The 16,656-nt window shown below is 34.2% G+C and overlaps 1 protein-coding gene and 1 long non-coding RNA gene across 5 annotated transcripts; both read left to right on the top strand.

Annotated features, from left to right (window-relative positions):
* The first annotated feature begins 1,163 nt into the window (after positions 1-1,163).
* Positions 1,164-2,490, top strand: LOC128189897 (uncharacterized). Its single transcript, XR_008244290.1, has 3 exons — positions 1,164-1,306; positions 1,942-1,997; positions 2,172-2,490. It is a non-coding gene; the product is annotated as an uncharacterized LOC128189897 (long non-coding RNA).
* A 5,721-nt stretch (positions 2,491-8,211) lies between these two features.
* On the top strand, positions 8,212-9,852 carry LOC128189260 (uncharacterized). Of its 4 annotated transcripts, none has more exons than XM_052860813.1 (3): positions 8,212-8,330; positions 8,434-8,489; positions 8,970-9,852. In XM_052860813.1, the coding sequence occupies exon 3, from the start codon at positions 9,037-9,039 to the stop codon at positions 9,685-9,687; it is 651 nt and encodes a 216-aa protein (XP_052716773.1). In that variant the 5' UTR covers positions 8,212-8,330; positions 8,434-8,489; positions 8,970-9,036; the 3' UTR covers positions 9,688-9,852. The 4 variants fall into 4 exon arrangements, with proteins under 4 accessions (XP_052716773.1, XP_052716772.1, XP_052716770.1 ...); XM_052860812.1 differs by having other exon boundaries at positions 8,434-8,531; XM_052860810.1 differs by having other exon boundaries at positions 8,434-9,852.
* Positions 9,853-16,656: the final 6,804 nt, after the last annotated feature.

Here is a 16,656-nt window from a genome sequence, read left to right as displayed (position 1 = left end):
TCCTTCTTTTTCCGAGGTCGGTTATCATGTTTAAGAGAAAATCTGAGGCAAGTGTAGTGACGATATCAGTAGAAAATTTGCTGAAGAATTTAATGGTACTTATTATTTTTACAGAATTTGTATGAAAATAAGGTTAATAAGTCCAAAACTAGCGCAATTTTTTGTGCGCCGTAAATTGCAGTTTTTTACTATGGGAGGCACTGTAGCTCCCAGGTCGTCCATCCGAATTTTTTCAGACCGGGAGCTACAGTCCTGCAGCTACTGTTGACGTATTACAGGTGTGGTTCCTTGCTACGGGTAACGAAGGTACACGGAGTCCTCTGTAGCAGCTCACCTGTATAATACACGCACAAGGCCAGCGTATATCGCTGTTTTGATCAACAAAAGTTACATGATTGAACGCTTCACGATCGTGTCATTTTCACATTTTGATCAAATTGGTTAATGAATGTGTTTATACAGCCCTGATCACTGAAAATTAGAGGTGGATTTTCCAGAAGGGGAGGGATCCGATGCTAGAAGGAAGATTATTATCTCTGAAAGGGGCATGTGAAATTGAAAAAAGTGTACAGATAACATGCATGCAAGTATTTGAATTACATTGAATTGTTACAGCAAATAAAAAAAATTTCATCAATGATTTTTTTTTTTGCTAACGTAGTTGTAGGATTGGTGAATGAGATTTGGCCTGGCGAGGTGCAGAGAAACGGCACACGTGTTGACAAACCGACCAATCATTTCATGACAAGTCAAGTCTTACATGGCCAAAGGGATACAGCATCATATGATTTTTAGAGTACGAAATTTCTACTTAATGTTTAAGAGATACTAGTTGATAATTTAGATTTTATTTTGGACCTACGCAAACAAGAATCAATGACGTTTGCCAGTTTTAATGTATGTCTGCGTTTATCAAATTTGTTTCTCAGCTATGTTAAGGAAGGTCTAAGAATTCTACCACGTGTGATTTAGAAAAATTTGCATAAGCCCCGCCCCTTATTCATGAGATTTTACGAGATATGGGTATTTCGGTAATTAACAAACATCTACCAAAATGAATATGATTAATTATTGGGTTTGAATGGTTCAAGAAAGGTGTACTGAAATAAAATCATAAACTATACCTTATATCTCGCGAAATCATGAAATTCTTAAGTCGTCTGATGACGTGTCGAGGCTGACTACGTCACACCGGCGCTTGCAGCTGTGATCAGAATAAACATGTGGACTTCAGTGATATATCTCGGAATTTAACTCGTTTACAACCAGCGTGGACAGAAATCGGCATAGGATTCAACTGAACAAGGTAGGATTTATCTGTACTTCCCCTAGATATTGTTTTATATTATTTAATATTGTTGGATGGAACGGAAACGAAGTGAAATTCCTCGGCTTCGATTTTGTTTACTTGTTTACATTTGTTTTTCATGTAATATTGTGTTCAAACATTAGTTTGGTGACTCAGTCAGGCAAAGTAATTGTTCTGCGTTTCGCTAGTTTTGATCATAGAGAGCGTTGAGGCTCATTGTAGCTTTTTACTGGTCTCATATCGCGATAATATTAGATCGCATTTCCTCTATGTTCAAAGTACACATTAAAAAGGCCATGGCCAAACACTGTATGTGCTAGCACTACAAAGATTACTGTGAGGATCTGGAATGATTATAGACAAGATTGTAAAATGTTGTTTAAGTAAATCGAAATGTGTTAATTTATTCAGCCTTCTTTTATGAAGATCTAATTAATTTTATTTAAGAAAAAATTAAAGTGTGTTCAAACTGAATTTCCACACATTTTAAAAAATAAACATTTGATTATGCCTGTTGTAATATCACTGAAATTGAAACCGCCATTAATATGCCCAATAATAGAGTAATGTTTCATTTTCATGTTATCTTTAACACAATAGCTTGCTAATTATGACACATTATTCATTTTCAGGGTTACTTAGGCAGTAGATGGTCCACTGAAAACACTTGTTGGGATGTTGATAAAAAGTAGGTACTACAAATGTATATAAATATTTCTTTTACTCACTAACTTCAACTTCATGCATAGTTTGTTGTTTTTTAATATCATATTGATAGTAATACTAATGTAACCATTTATAATAATTTGCATTGATATCTTTTGAAATGAAATTTGAAATTGATATATATTCATCATTTCAGGAATTGGTTTTCTTATCAACTGGACTACCTCCTATAATATCAAAAAGACAGAAGAGAAGAACATGTAGTGTGCAAGAAGAATTGTCAATTTCCATAAATTACACATTATGACTGAAAAATACTAAAAATCAGAAAACACTAGTCTTGTTGAAAAAGCAATCTCTATAGTATTTGTTAAGTTGATTATCAAAATAAATTCTTGATAATATTGATATATTGTTTCTTCTTGCTTTCTTTAATTAGTACTAAAATATCAATTATGATTACAAGTAAACCTGATTATACATTAAAAGAATTTATTCACCAGCATAGTAACATAAATTAGTATGAAACATAAATGTGTAAATTACAAACTCAACACTTACACTCCCCCCCCCCCCAATAAAGGCAACTGATGAAATTATTTTTTTTTCCAATTTCAACAATTTTATAATGATGATTGGTGTGAACAGAAACAACATTTTTAACATTATTTTAGTGAAATTCACAGCGTTAAATTATTTTAAGAAGGAAAATTAAAATCATGATCTTAGTCAGTGTTGCGTTTGAATTTCATGCAAATGACGCTGAAAGTGAAGTGGGTCAGATAAAATGCAGTAGTGCAAGGGCATACACTTGATCAAATATATTGAAAATTTCCATGTCTTACCATTGTATCCCTATTATATCAAAAAGTGCTGGGAGCTGAATGAAGTCGCTACGCATTTCATATAAATAAGCGTTAATTGCGGGAAATCCCAGTAAATAGCTGTTCATACACTGTTTACATTGAATTTAATAATTGTTCTTACTTGAATATTTTAAGCTCCTAGCACTTTTCGAAATTTTGAAGGTTCATTTTACAAGTTAGAAACAGAAATAACTATATTTGTTTATGTTATGCCCTTGCACTTTGCATTTTTTCGTATTATTCCTGGTTCATCTATTTTTAGCAGTATCACGTGACAGGGTATTCCCAAGAGACTCAAAAATTGCTCATCCGATAACAAATTATTTAATTTGTATAATCGATAAAATATCACATTGTTTAACAAATGTATGGAGTAGAATACCAAGATTGTTCAAAGGCTAACATTTTATGTGATAAACATCGCTATTTTTGTATGGACGCCCTTAACATAGCTGAGTTCCGGTTTGATTTTATTTTTCTAGGGTGAGACGGACAGGTAGCAAAAGGAATATTTGAAAAAAAAAACTGCGAACATATATGAATGTAAACGAAAGATCAAATATAAGAAAAACCAATTTTTGTTTGCTTGTATGTTTTATCTTTGAGAATTTTTCTGAAAAAGTATATATCAGTTTAATTTTAGTATACTTTCATGTTAAATACTGAAATCTGATTGGTTTATACGCAGTTGATAATATATAAATAGTGCCTGTTTGGGAGGGTAACAGTTGAAATTGACACCCCGAGAAAACCATTGTCAACCGACGCGAAGCGGAGGTTGACAATGGTTTTCTCGGGGTGTCAAATTCAACTGTTATCCTCCCAAACAGGCACTATTTATTTTGTTATACTGAATTTCTTTTTTAAAATTTTTAAGAAAATTTTACTGCTTTTATATAGGAATAACGTGAATTCTACAGCGAACCGTACGCGCATAATTTTCGCGCATGTAACATTTTTTAATGTTACCCGTTGCTAACGCTGAGGGTAATAGTAAATATTATTAACTGCGTCTTAACCAATCAGATTTCAGTATATAACATGAAAGTATAACAATACGTTCTATTACCCTCAGCGTTAGCAACACACTTGGCAACGGGTAACACAACAAATTGTTACATGCGCGTAAATATACGCACACGGTTCGCCGTAGAATTCACGTCATTTCTATATATGAGCAGTAATAATTTCCCTCAAATTAAGACATTCAGTGTAATAAAATAAAAAGTGCCTGTATGGGCTGTATGAGTTGAAATTGACACCCCTCGAAAACCATTGTCAACCAACGCTTCGCGTCGGTTGACAATTGTTTTTTATCGGGGTGTCAATTTCAACAGTTACCCTCCAAAACAGGCACTATTTATATATTATTATACTTTCATGTTAAATACTGAAATCAGATTGGTTTAGACGCAGTTGGTAATCCGTTCTATTACCCTCAGCGTTAGCAACACATCTGGCGACGGGTAAAACAACGAATTGTTACATGCGCGTAAATTATGCGCGTACGGTTCGCCGTAGAATTTACTTCATTTCAATATTATTACCATGGATGAAAAGAATCGTCTGCCTATTCCTCCTTCCAATCTATTTCTGAACCTCCTTTTATCTTTTTTTATATAAAATACTACACGAAAATAATCATTTAATTTATTTTGCATTGATTTCAAATCAAGGTCAACCCGATTTCCAAAACCACTAGAAATTAGAAAAACGCTGTAAATAACCCACTCAAAATCGCTTGAATGAATTATAAAAATCTTGGGAGTTTATTCATTGTTAAAAGAGAACGATTGACGAATTAATCACATGTTTCTACAGATCCAAGTCGTTGGCTTACTTCGTGCATGTTTATCTCTTTGTGTACTTTTAGATTTTAGAGACGGTGGAATTGCATTCTGTTTATTTAATGAAACCAAGCAACTATTTTTTGTGTTGACAGACATTTGCCATTCTCTGTTAACTCAAGGTCGTAATGCATTTGGAAACAAGTAATCTCTGTTACGGTTTTTGTGCTTCCCCAAGCCTACTTATGATCATGATGAAAACCAGAGGTAATGTCAATTAAATATGGAAAGGACTATATATGATAAGGGCCTAAAATACCCAAGTCTACTCATGCTTGTTTAATACACGCTTTTCAATACTTTTTTTCCAAACAAGAACTCAATTTTCATCAAAAGCGTTGAAGACACGCCAGTTAAGATAGATAAGTATGTCACTTATTTTTCTATATAAAAACAGATAACTACAATACATGTAGTAACTTGTTTAATACATAAAATCGACATTCTTTTTTTTAAAGGAATGATCAGCATATGATATCATCGGTCAGCTTCGTGATAATGCGGAGGCATTATTACATGCAATAAACATGGTTAATATCATGACATAACGCATCGTTTTGTTGAGTGAATAAACTTTACTCTGAGTAGGGGAAGTGTACTTCCCATTAAAATCCTAATGCATGTAAAGAAAAACGTGATTTGAATCATTGTGTAACTGTATACATGTTTAAACATTAAAAGAATGTTTTTAACGTGTTATTAAAGATTTACGTGAAGCTGTATCTGAATAGTAAACAAAGTAGTGCGAGACGCAATGCATGCGCAAATAGCAAAATTTGTCGGATGCCTCATATGGACACAACTGTGATGGGCCGAAGCCGATAACAAAAAAAATAAACGATGCATTGATGTAAAGAACAAGTATTCCTTTAAGATGCATGTGATATCACTGGTCAGCTCTGTCAATGTAATACGAAAGCAATACGCTACATGCAATAAACTATACACACCATCGTTTTGTTGATTTCCGAAATAGCAAGGCATGAATAAGCTTTACTTTTAGCACGCGAATAATACTTTCGATAGATATTCTTACGCAATGTGAAGAAAAGCGTGATTTTAATCATTATATATGTAACTGTATAAATATTTTATATTTAAAGTAGATCCAGTGTTCTGTGACGTCTAACTTTTTTGTAAAACTTTGAATTCTTTAAAAATTGTGCAAAATAGTTTTATTTATTTTATGTGAATATAATCACATGGATGTAATTAGAATAATTGGTACGTTAAAAATATTTTCGCACTTAATTTTATACTAAATTTCCAAATTTTATTATATTTTATCTATGCAAAGGGGAAATAACTCTTTTTCTGACTTTTCTCTCAGTTGTATGTCTAAATGCTATAGTTTTTCTTATTCCAACAATTAATTTTAAAATACTTTGTAATTTTAGTTTTCTGATAAAGTTGACATTAAAATTAAACAAGAAAAACAAATTTCTGCCTACAAGATTTTACTTTTAACAGAAAAAAATACATTTTTCTAATGCTAAAATATGCTTTAGTTTATGTTTATCTGGCATCTCAAAAAGTGTGATGACATGTATATTTTTTCTAACAATTGATGACAATTAAGTCTATTAAGTCGAAATCAGTTCGGTTTTTCAACTTTCCTCAGAGAATTTTACGAGTATGGAGCTACCTAAAGGTAAACGGGAAGGAGTAACGTTTCTTGTAATAAAGATTCAAATGAGGTTGTCATTGCATAGTAAATAAAGTAGTGCAAGGCGCAATACGTGCGCAAATAGTAAAATTTGCCGGATGCTTCATATGGACACAGCTGTGATCGGCCGAAGCCGATAACAAAAAACTGTTGCTCCCAATCAATAATAATTTAAGAATCAAGCGTTGGGATGACTACAAAGAGAATATGTTTGAGAAAGAGATATCAGACTCTCGGAATGTTAACTGAACCCATGTCCATGTTTAGATTCACCACGTCATTGTTCCTGAGTAATTCAGGCACCCGTGATCATCTTTCAAGAAGCGACAATGCAATACTGAGAAGTACTTTTCTAGCAGAAGTGGTTTGAAAATTGAACGAAATCAAATTTGAGGCATTAAATATCTGAGGCAGAAAAATAATTCTGAATTCCATTAACTATTTTATGTAAATTTTATGTAAATGCAAAACTCTCTGACATTAGTCATTTGATCCCCTGACAGCGTTACCCTTTTCCACAACTACAATGTACCTGTTCATCGTGTGTTATTTATAAAATACTATATGATATCCTGCGCAAGCGCGGGAATAAACACTACTCATTAAATGATACAATGCTAAATATTGTGTTCATGTAGAACTATATTTTTGTCCATTTTTGTGTATACTGTGAACTAATTTTTTCTTATTTGCAGCTTCTCATTAGCAGATGTTTTGTTTATATACAGAGTTGACGTTTTTTTTCCTTCTTAACGTTTTGTGTTCTTGTTCTTAAATGTTGCCTTACAGAGGCAAGAGGAAAATAGACAAACCGGAAATAACATTGAGTGCATTTTTATCTTCTCATTATTTGAATTGCATTCACAGTTGTAGCGAAGTCACCCCGAAATGGACAGAATCTTTATTCATCTACACTAGGAAATTCTAGAACTTTTTTTTCTACGCAGTAAATCGTATCTTGCATTTTGATAATACTTACAAACGCATTTACTTTCCCCAATGATGACTGTACCATCCTATACTTACGCGGTACGTGTTTCCCCAAAACCTGAGGATTTGATTGGTCGAGCAAAATTTCGGTTGTGAAGGTGAAGAAGTCCTGGCTCTTTGTTGAATTCTTTAGTTAATGCCCTCCCCCTTGCCTTTTCACTTCTTTTAAATACCCCATCGCCCGTTGGTTTTTTTGGATGTCATATATTCATATATTCTTTAAAAAAATCCCCTTTTTAAATCTGATGCAAAAATTCCAAAATGCCTTCCTCTGTTACTTTATTCAAAGAATTAAGGATATCTTTGTTGTTTACATTATGCATTAATAACCCTTTTTTCTACCAAGAGTCTATTACATTAAACCTCGACCGTACAAGTACTCAATTGGTTTTTTAAATAAAACATAAAGCAATAATTGTTTCACACCGAAAAACTATTTTTCCATAATTGTAAACATTCCGTAGGGAAGTTTTTTATAAACGAAAGAAAAATAATCACAGATAAAGGTGATTGTTTATCTTTACTATATTAAACTGCCGGTTTATTGATTGGGCGAACAATCCCAACATTTCTAATTTTTGATATTGGTCATACGTTTTACATAGCAATTTATATAATAAAGCTATTTCAAAATTATTTTATTTCTTATATATGGACTTCTGTTTTAAATATCATTTTAGCATAAAAAATAAATACAAGTAAATTGTTAATAAAATTAATTTACTAAGCCCTAGAGGCCGCCTTGCACTCATTTCATTATATTTAGAAACATCGGAATGTGAAATATCATGTATCTTAAACTCAGAGTAAATACAATGAATGAAAACCAGGAAATATTGTATCTTTTAGATAATGCAAACCACAGCCCCAAAAAACACAGGAGTTATCTGAAACTTAGTATGGATATAAATCATAAAGGAGACGAGAGGGATTGTAGGCACTGTACTGAGAACGATTTGTGCATACCTCTTGCACCTGCTGTTAAGGTGGGCAACGGTGACTTGGCGAAATATTAATTCCGAATAGCAACAGCAGTAAGTAGAGACTTTTGATTGAATATAAACGTTTTAGCTGTGTTTTACTTTGTAGAGTGTTTAATGATGGGAGTTCTGGTATCGGGTTGCCGTTGGCTGTCACCAACAAGGGTTTGTAGAGAAGTGCACTTCATCACATCAGTCAGAGTTGAAGTACATGTCTAATTAATTCTTCACGTTTTGTTGCGTTCTCTCTCTGCTGCATGTAGCAGGCTTGCCCTCTAACGATGATATAATACTTGATTTACGTATTCATTTTTACTGTGTTTACATGTTGTAATTTATACCAGTGTGTTTCAAAAAGTGTTTGGGTTTTAAAGCCCCCACCAAAAAAATGGGCCAAGGTCGTTCAAGTGAAAATGTCTATACAGTGCATATTAAATTGTTTTAGCAGCTTTTTATCTGCATATTCGAAAACCATAATGACTTGTGCTATGTTGTGATTCAAACTCTCGCTTGATCTTTAAAAGTTTTAATTTCAACAAAGAAAATTCCCGTAAAAGGGGAAAGTCCGTTGAGTTCAAGATCTAAATTTAGCGTAAAAATACACTGCAAAGGTGTATATTTAAACCTTCCTTAAATCGATTTAAGAAGCGAGAGGACAACATACAAACTAGACGTTGAGAGTGCATTGACAACTACACCGAATACTGGACACATGCTCATCAAGTCTTACTCCAGGAAGTCTGTCTACGACGCCGACTACGAGCCGGAGGGATGTTCCTGCAGGAGGGTGAAAGATCCGGAGGACCTAAAAACCTTAATACGATGCGGCGTCGTTGGACCGGCAACCCACATCAAGGTACATCGGCCGCGGATGCTGCACTTTCTGTGGTGGACGTTTGACTACAGTTATAATCACCATTATATGGTGGAGTCGGCTACCACGGACAAAATTAAGATAATCCATTACGCGCCGAAGAGAATCTCCAGCATTCTTTTGTTTCGCGGGGTAGCTGAAATCAGGGAAGAGATCGTGAAGATTGCGAGCAATAACGACACGCTGGACTTTGTATCGGGGGTGTTTGTGATCTTCAAGGACAAGTACCCGCATACGTGCCGACAGAAGTGGAACTGTGTGCGGAAGGCCCGGCGGAGGCTGGGGGAGAGGCAGTATTCCGTGTTCCATAACAACTGTGACTGTTATGTGTCATGGACTCTCATTGGACAGTCCGTGTCGCCACAGGCGATGGAGGCTAAAGGACTCTTGCTCCTCATTGGACTGTTGGCGAAATCTATGATAAGGTGCTACAGAACGGTCAAATGGATAATTGAGGGGTTCCATTTTATTGTTACGTCAGTAGAGTGATGTTAATGACTTTTTGTACATGTTTTTGTATAACTTTTAATTTATTGTATTCTTACGAAACGAATTTTATGTCATGTTTATTTGCACAAATGTTAAACTTTGAATAAAAAGTTGTTTATTAATATAGCAAAATGACAGATTTGAAAATAAAACACTGATACATAAGACCCAATGTTTCCATTTGAAAATTACTACGGAAAGATTATTTTTAAATGGCAAAGGACTATATATGGTATGGGTCCAGTTTGTTTTCTTATCTTTTAGAAGAGCTGGTGTAAGATATATTTTGTACCTATTTATTTTATTTATTTGCAATCACAGTATATGACGTCAGAAGTTACCCTTTTCGTAATTTAATCAAAAACAGCCAAAAATCTACATTTTCATATCTTTTTTTTAATGGGAAATACAGAGCGACATTTTAAGCAATGAACATTTTTGGTCACTTATAAGCCTCGAATAGATACATCTTTGATGAGAATATTTTGTTTCTCAATCGCGCAATATTTTCTAAAATCCTAAATGCTAAAAAAGCGAAACAGGAGGAAAAATGTAAACATTATGATGTCATTGAACCATTTTATCAAGAGCTTGGACTTTAGGTAGTTGTGTCAAACAGCACTGTGACGTAGGCCTGTCTATTTCATTGTTAGACACTCAGCCATGGCTCTTTGAAAACTATGAAAAAACTTCACGTTTATCAGTACAAAGAGAACAAATAATTACAGTTTAATGATGGTTTTCAATTAGGGCCAATATAAGGCCTATATCATATATATGTCTTTTAAACCACTAAGCAAACAAGTGAAAAGCTGTCAATGTGACAGCAAACCGGGTTTTCTTTTATGTAAACTGTATCCATAATCCATGTCAACCAATATATATTGGTAATATAAATAATAAAAAATATAAAAAATATCCAGTGAAATGGCGTACCCTACATGTATATGCAACATTTTGCCAAAAAATGACTAAGTTCAAAAGCTAGTGATTTTTTCATAAATTATCGGAAATCAAAATGCTAGCAATATGCACATCTCTGATATATGTACAATTGATCTGCAAAAGAACAACTTCCTATCTTGAGAACTGTAGGAGGAGTTATCCTTACAATGAGGGTACTCTATATGCAATATTTTGCCAAAAAATGACTAAGTTCAAAAGCTGGTATTTTTTCGATAAATTATTGGAAATCAAAATGCTAGCAATATGCACACCTCTGATATAAGTACAATTGATCTGCAAAAGAACAACTTCCTATCTTGAGAACTGTAGGAGGAGTTATCCGTACAATGAGGGTACCCTATATGCAACATTTTGCCAAAAAATGACTAAGTTCAAAAGCTGGTATTTTTTCAATAAATTATCGGAAATCAAAATCCTAGCAATATGCACACCTCTGATATATGTACAATTGATCTGCAAAAGAACAACTTCCTATCTTGAGAACTGTAGGAGGAGTTATCCGTACAATGAGGGTTCCCTATATGCAATATTTTGCCAAAAAATGACTAAGTTCAAAAGCTGGTATTTTTTCAATAAATTATTGGAAATCAAAATGCTAGCAATATGCACACCTCTGATATATGTACAATTGATCTGCAAAAGAACAACTTCCTATCTTGAAAACTGTAGGAGGAGTTATCCGTACAATGAGGGTACCCTTTTGGCATCCGCCCGCCCATCCGCCCGCCCGCCATTTTCACAATTTCAATAACCGGATTTTTCCGTTGGAAAACCCGGTTAAAAATTCAGATGAGAATTAAAAAATCAGTAATATTAAAGATATGTAAAAACTATGTCCTCCTTTGTAATAAAACCTTTGCAAAATAGGGTACACAATTGTTTTATTCACTTATAAAGATATTTCTTTTTTTTTCAGATTATACTAGGTTCCCACTATGGCGCCATCTGCTACAATCACCCCGATTAACAAATCGTATATGATCATGGAATTTCGTTGAAAATTTTAAGCCTACGATATTATTTGATGCGATCTCATGACCCTTTAAGATTGATAACATGCATTCTGGAAAAACTGTCAATATAAAATTTGAATTAGATCTGATCCGAACATCACGACACAAGCCTGCGATTTAGGAAGCTTTTATACGTGTTTAGTACATTCGTATATGTTACAATACGATCGTTACAAGCCAATGTGCTCTGTTGCGATAGGATACGATAATGATTGCGATTCTTTTCACGATTATGATAAACAGTGAAAACGATTTGAGCTACGATTTGACCCCGAAGGATATATCTATATAGACCGACTGACCATATTGACACGTTACAAATAAACTCAGTCCAGCGTGGTGTATGTTTTGACCAAATGAAAATTGATTTTAATCATCACCATTGGAGGGGGTTGTGGCACGATTAAATGCAACATGTTGCCCTTTTTAGAACCATTTTAACAAGAGCCTGGACTTTGGGTAGAGGTGTCAAACAGCGATGTGATGTAGGCCTGTCTATTTCAAAGCTGGCCACTCAGCCATTGCTCTTTGAAATCAATTTGATTTGTCTGGCTTTTGAGCTAAGACAATCGGTGCATATTTCACTTGAAACCGCGTCATTTTCAACTTGTTTTGACCCAAGAAATAGATAGCTACGTCCAACGGAAAGTCCAAGGTCTTGTTTAAATGGTTCTAACGATGCAACGCAATCTGATACGATAATCACGAGTTATAGCGATTGAGATTTAATCCTGCTGATCGTAATTTTTGAAAATTAAAATGTTCTATGATCAAGACGATTGCTGCGAAAGAAATTAAGATTTCTTTGAGTTTTGTTACGATAACTATGTTAACGACTGCGATTTCAATCGCGCCGAGATTCGGAATCGTGGTAACGTTGAATTAAAGTGTCAAATATTGTTCATTTATACTGTACTATAAATTAAAGGCTCGATCCCACTGTCCTGCAATCAGTTAAGAACACTACGATCGACAAATCGCAACTGATCGAGGAAAATATCTATTGTTCTAAGATTAGGTGTACGAGGTGATGAGAGCCGATATGTGCTTATGCAATTTGTTGATCTTTGATACGATAAGTCACGATAGACATATTTCAGGAGACGCGATCTGCCGCTTTCTTATTGTCCATTTGGATACGAGAAAATAAGTTCAGGAAATATTGTCCCCACAGGGACCAAGCCCGTTTTAACATTAATTTCAATACACACGCTACTTACATCCTTAAATTCCTTAAATAGTCTCCAAACTGAACTTTTATTCTGCAGCCACATCAACTTCTGACCAGACCGGCCATTGTGATAGCTAATGTTAAACTCAATTTCATTGGTTAATATTCCTGATGGTCCAATCAGAATTAGTCTTTCTCGAAGACGTCAAAATGGCTGGCCCTGTCAGAAGTCAATGTGGTTGCATAATAAAAGTTCAGTATGGAGAGTAGTTAAGGAAATTTATAGGAGTTTTTGTATGTAAGTAGCGTGCGTTTGATGTAAGATTTTAAAAGATGAGTGCGATTGTTTCTCGACTTAGTGCAATACTGCTGTTGTCATAGGCAAAATCCCATCGTGGTCCCTGGACCGGTAAATGTCCGAGTAAAAATAAACTTGCGACTTCTAGAGAATAATGACGTATATCTCCGCTATTTTAATACCCATCAACTTGAAATTCAGTATGAGTGTACCTCAGACATTACTTTTCTGAAAAATACATGCATATTGCGATTGTTTTAAAAATTAATTGATTTATTAGGCTTTTGAAGCGATCTGATAGTTCTTTTTATCTGGGTAAGAGTTTGACCCCTTTCTTTATTTATGGTTACATTGAAATTAATGTTAAAACGGGCTTGGCCCCTGTGATTGTCCCCACAGAATTCTCGATTGAATCTCGATCTAATCCGAACATCACGAGACGAGTCTTCGATTTGAGCCCCCTTATGTACGTGAATATATTTTCGTATACGTTATGATACGTTCACCAGGAACACATGGTCTTTGTTGCGATGGGTCATGGTGCTGAAAATTTTTATTACAATCAAGATAGAAGCTGATTAAGATTTGAGCTACGATTTGACCCGACTTTGCATCTATTTAGCATGGTGGTTTCCAAATTCAAGATTGATCCAGATTAACACGATAGGTGCAGGCACGTAGCATCGTTTTTGAAAGTGGGGGGTGGGGGGGGCAGACCCATCCAAAAATTTTTGACAAGCAAAAAAAGAAAGAAAAAAAACCAAACCTAAAGTTTTTAAAAATCTTCAAAATCCTAATCCGTGATGGGGGGGGGGGGGGGGGGTATACTAAACTATACTTTCAAAAAAAAATTCTTCCGTACCAAAATTTTTTTTCCCTCCAAATCATTAAATTTCTAATCCGGGGGGGGGGGGGGGGGGAGGTAACTTCAATTTGACTCCTCATTTCCTTATTTTCATATCAATTTTTTACTTACCTCCAAAAAAGTGGGGGGGGGGGCAACTCCATTAAAATTCATTTTTTTATATGTAAATTTTAAAAAATTTGTTGCTGCAAGAAAAAGTGGGGAGGGGGGGGCCAGCCCCCCCCCCCCCCTGATGCTACGTGCCAGCTGAGGTGGGATTAATTGCGACATGCTGCGCGTATATAACGATGCAGTTCGATCTGATACGGAGATAACGAATAATTACGATTGAAAATTAATCGTAGTGTTTCTAGAACATTTTTCGACAGTCTACGATTAAAACGACTCCCATGGCGTACCCTAAGATCTAGACTAAGTGAGATTTGAAGCGATTACTACGATTTCTTTAGTAAACGACCTCGATTTCAATCGCACTGCAAATCGTGATAGTGGGAACGTTGCATTACAACAAATCTGTTTATTTACAGGGTAAACATTTTTTTAAATAAATGGATTGTAAATATTCCCCTTGAAATCTAAATATATCATCATTTTGTTACTTGATATCGTTAAGGACTTGAGTTTGTTTTTGTTGTTGTTTTTGTGACGTCCCATAAACTAAGGTACAGTGTTATATATAGTTACAACTTTCATAATTGTATGTAGTAAAGGATCTTAGTGTTGACAATTGTCTGACTGATATTACCTATCACATTACAATAACCGCTCAGAATACCAGATATAGAGCTCTGATAACGAACGACGACTTCTGTAGCAAGTAGAGCGTATCCCTCACCTGGCCAGGAAATATCCAGAACGCTGACATACTTAAACGGTTGACAACACGTGTATAGATAACTCCTCCTGCAGCTTTCAAGATATAAAGTTGATGTTTTGCATATCAATTGAACATACATAATTCAAGTGCATATTACTTGGATTTTGTTATTTGATAATTTATGGAAAACCCAGTTAAAAATATCGCTTTTGAAAACATTTACGATTAACAAGTTCATTCCCCTAATGGACACAATGGGGAAAGATCGGAGAAATAAAAATTGTGTCACACCTTAATTATGGTTTATATATCATTTTTACATATGAATTTTTTCTTTTCTGATAGAGATTCAGTCAGTTTTATTTTCTTAGGAAAGTTTTAAACAGATTTATAAGAAATGTTCTTAATAGCGTGATGTAGTCTATGGGCCTTTTATTTTTCTTCTCTAATTCATACTTTATCAGGTTGATCCTAAAATCTGTCCACGGAATTACAATTAGCCCGGCTCTTTTTTGTACGGAGAGGTATGCATGACCCGGCATCACGGCACTGTCCTGTTCTTATGCATTAATTAAGTTGCGCCAGGTATCAATAAAGAATTTACCTTGACTACAAACAAAAACTTTTCTGTCTTTTATTCAAACAAGGGGTAAAACATTTCAACTTATTACATCAGTTGATCTATGAACATTGCATTAGTTGATATCTGAACATAACATCAGTTGATCTACGAACATTGCATTAGTTGATATCTGAACATTACATCAGTTGATCTATGAACATTGCATTAGTTGATATCTGAACATTACATCAGTTGATCTTTGAACATTGAATCAGTTGATATCTGAACATTACATCAGTTGATTTATGAACATTGCATTAGTTGATATCTGAACATTACATCAGTTGATCTCTGTATTAGTCGATCTCTGAACATCAGTTGATCTCTGAACAATACATCGTTGATTTCGAACAAAATTTTTATCATAATGTTATTGTAAACCGCTTCAAGGAAAATGTATGCATTCAGCTTGTAGATTTGTTAACTGTTCCGTACTTATTTCATAATGTAAAACGAAATTATTTTGCAGATGGTTTTCTCTTTAATGCATGTACATATACAGAATTCAAAATATTGATCTTTTTTTTTTGTTGGTTGAAAATGCATATATTTTCTTTTTATAATTAAATTATCATAATACTGGTTAAAAAAGATAATAGAATATTCTTCCAGAAAAGTCTAGAAAACAAAGGATTTGTTGTGGTCGAATAAAAATATACCCTAGTATGAGATTTTCATTAGAATACTCATTAAAAAGTGAGCAACGTGTTACAATGTGGGGGGGGGGGGGGGGGGCTGTGAAAACTGTTAACTATTTTTTGAATAAAGTATAAGAATTCAATTGTCTGTTCCTTTCATTCACATTTATCAGATTTTAACATACATGTTGTACATAATTACTATAATTGGAGTTAGACACAAATTCTATATTTACTAATAATTGATTAAAAAAAATCAAGGCAGATGTAAATAAAAACAATAAATTGCTTTCTTTTGCGCTTTATAGGTAGCTAGCATTCCCAAAAAATTACATCAGCAACAAACTTTCTTCTACCAAATTTTGTTTTTAATTTGAAGTTTTATTGTAAACATTTGAACTCCAAACGAGTCTCTTGATCAAGACTAATACATGCAGAGATTCTTTAAAAGGGCAACCAAAACGGAACCGTTATTGTGAAGCCAAACTTTAAACATTTAAAGATAAGTACAAAATAAACAATTGTCACTTCAAACAAATATTTATGCGCTTTCCCTTTTATTATGAAGTTTGCAGCATT

The sequence above is a fragment of the Crassostrea angulata genome, chromosome 6 (assembly GCF_025612915.1).
Source record: "Crassostrea angulata isolate pt1a10 chromosome 6, ASM2561291v2, whole genome shotgun sequence".
NCBI classification, from domain to species: domain Eukaryota; kingdom Metazoa; phylum Mollusca; class Bivalvia; order Ostreida; family Ostreidae; genus Magallana; species Magallana angulata.
This window is presented reverse-complemented; position numbering and strand designations above follow the sequence as displayed.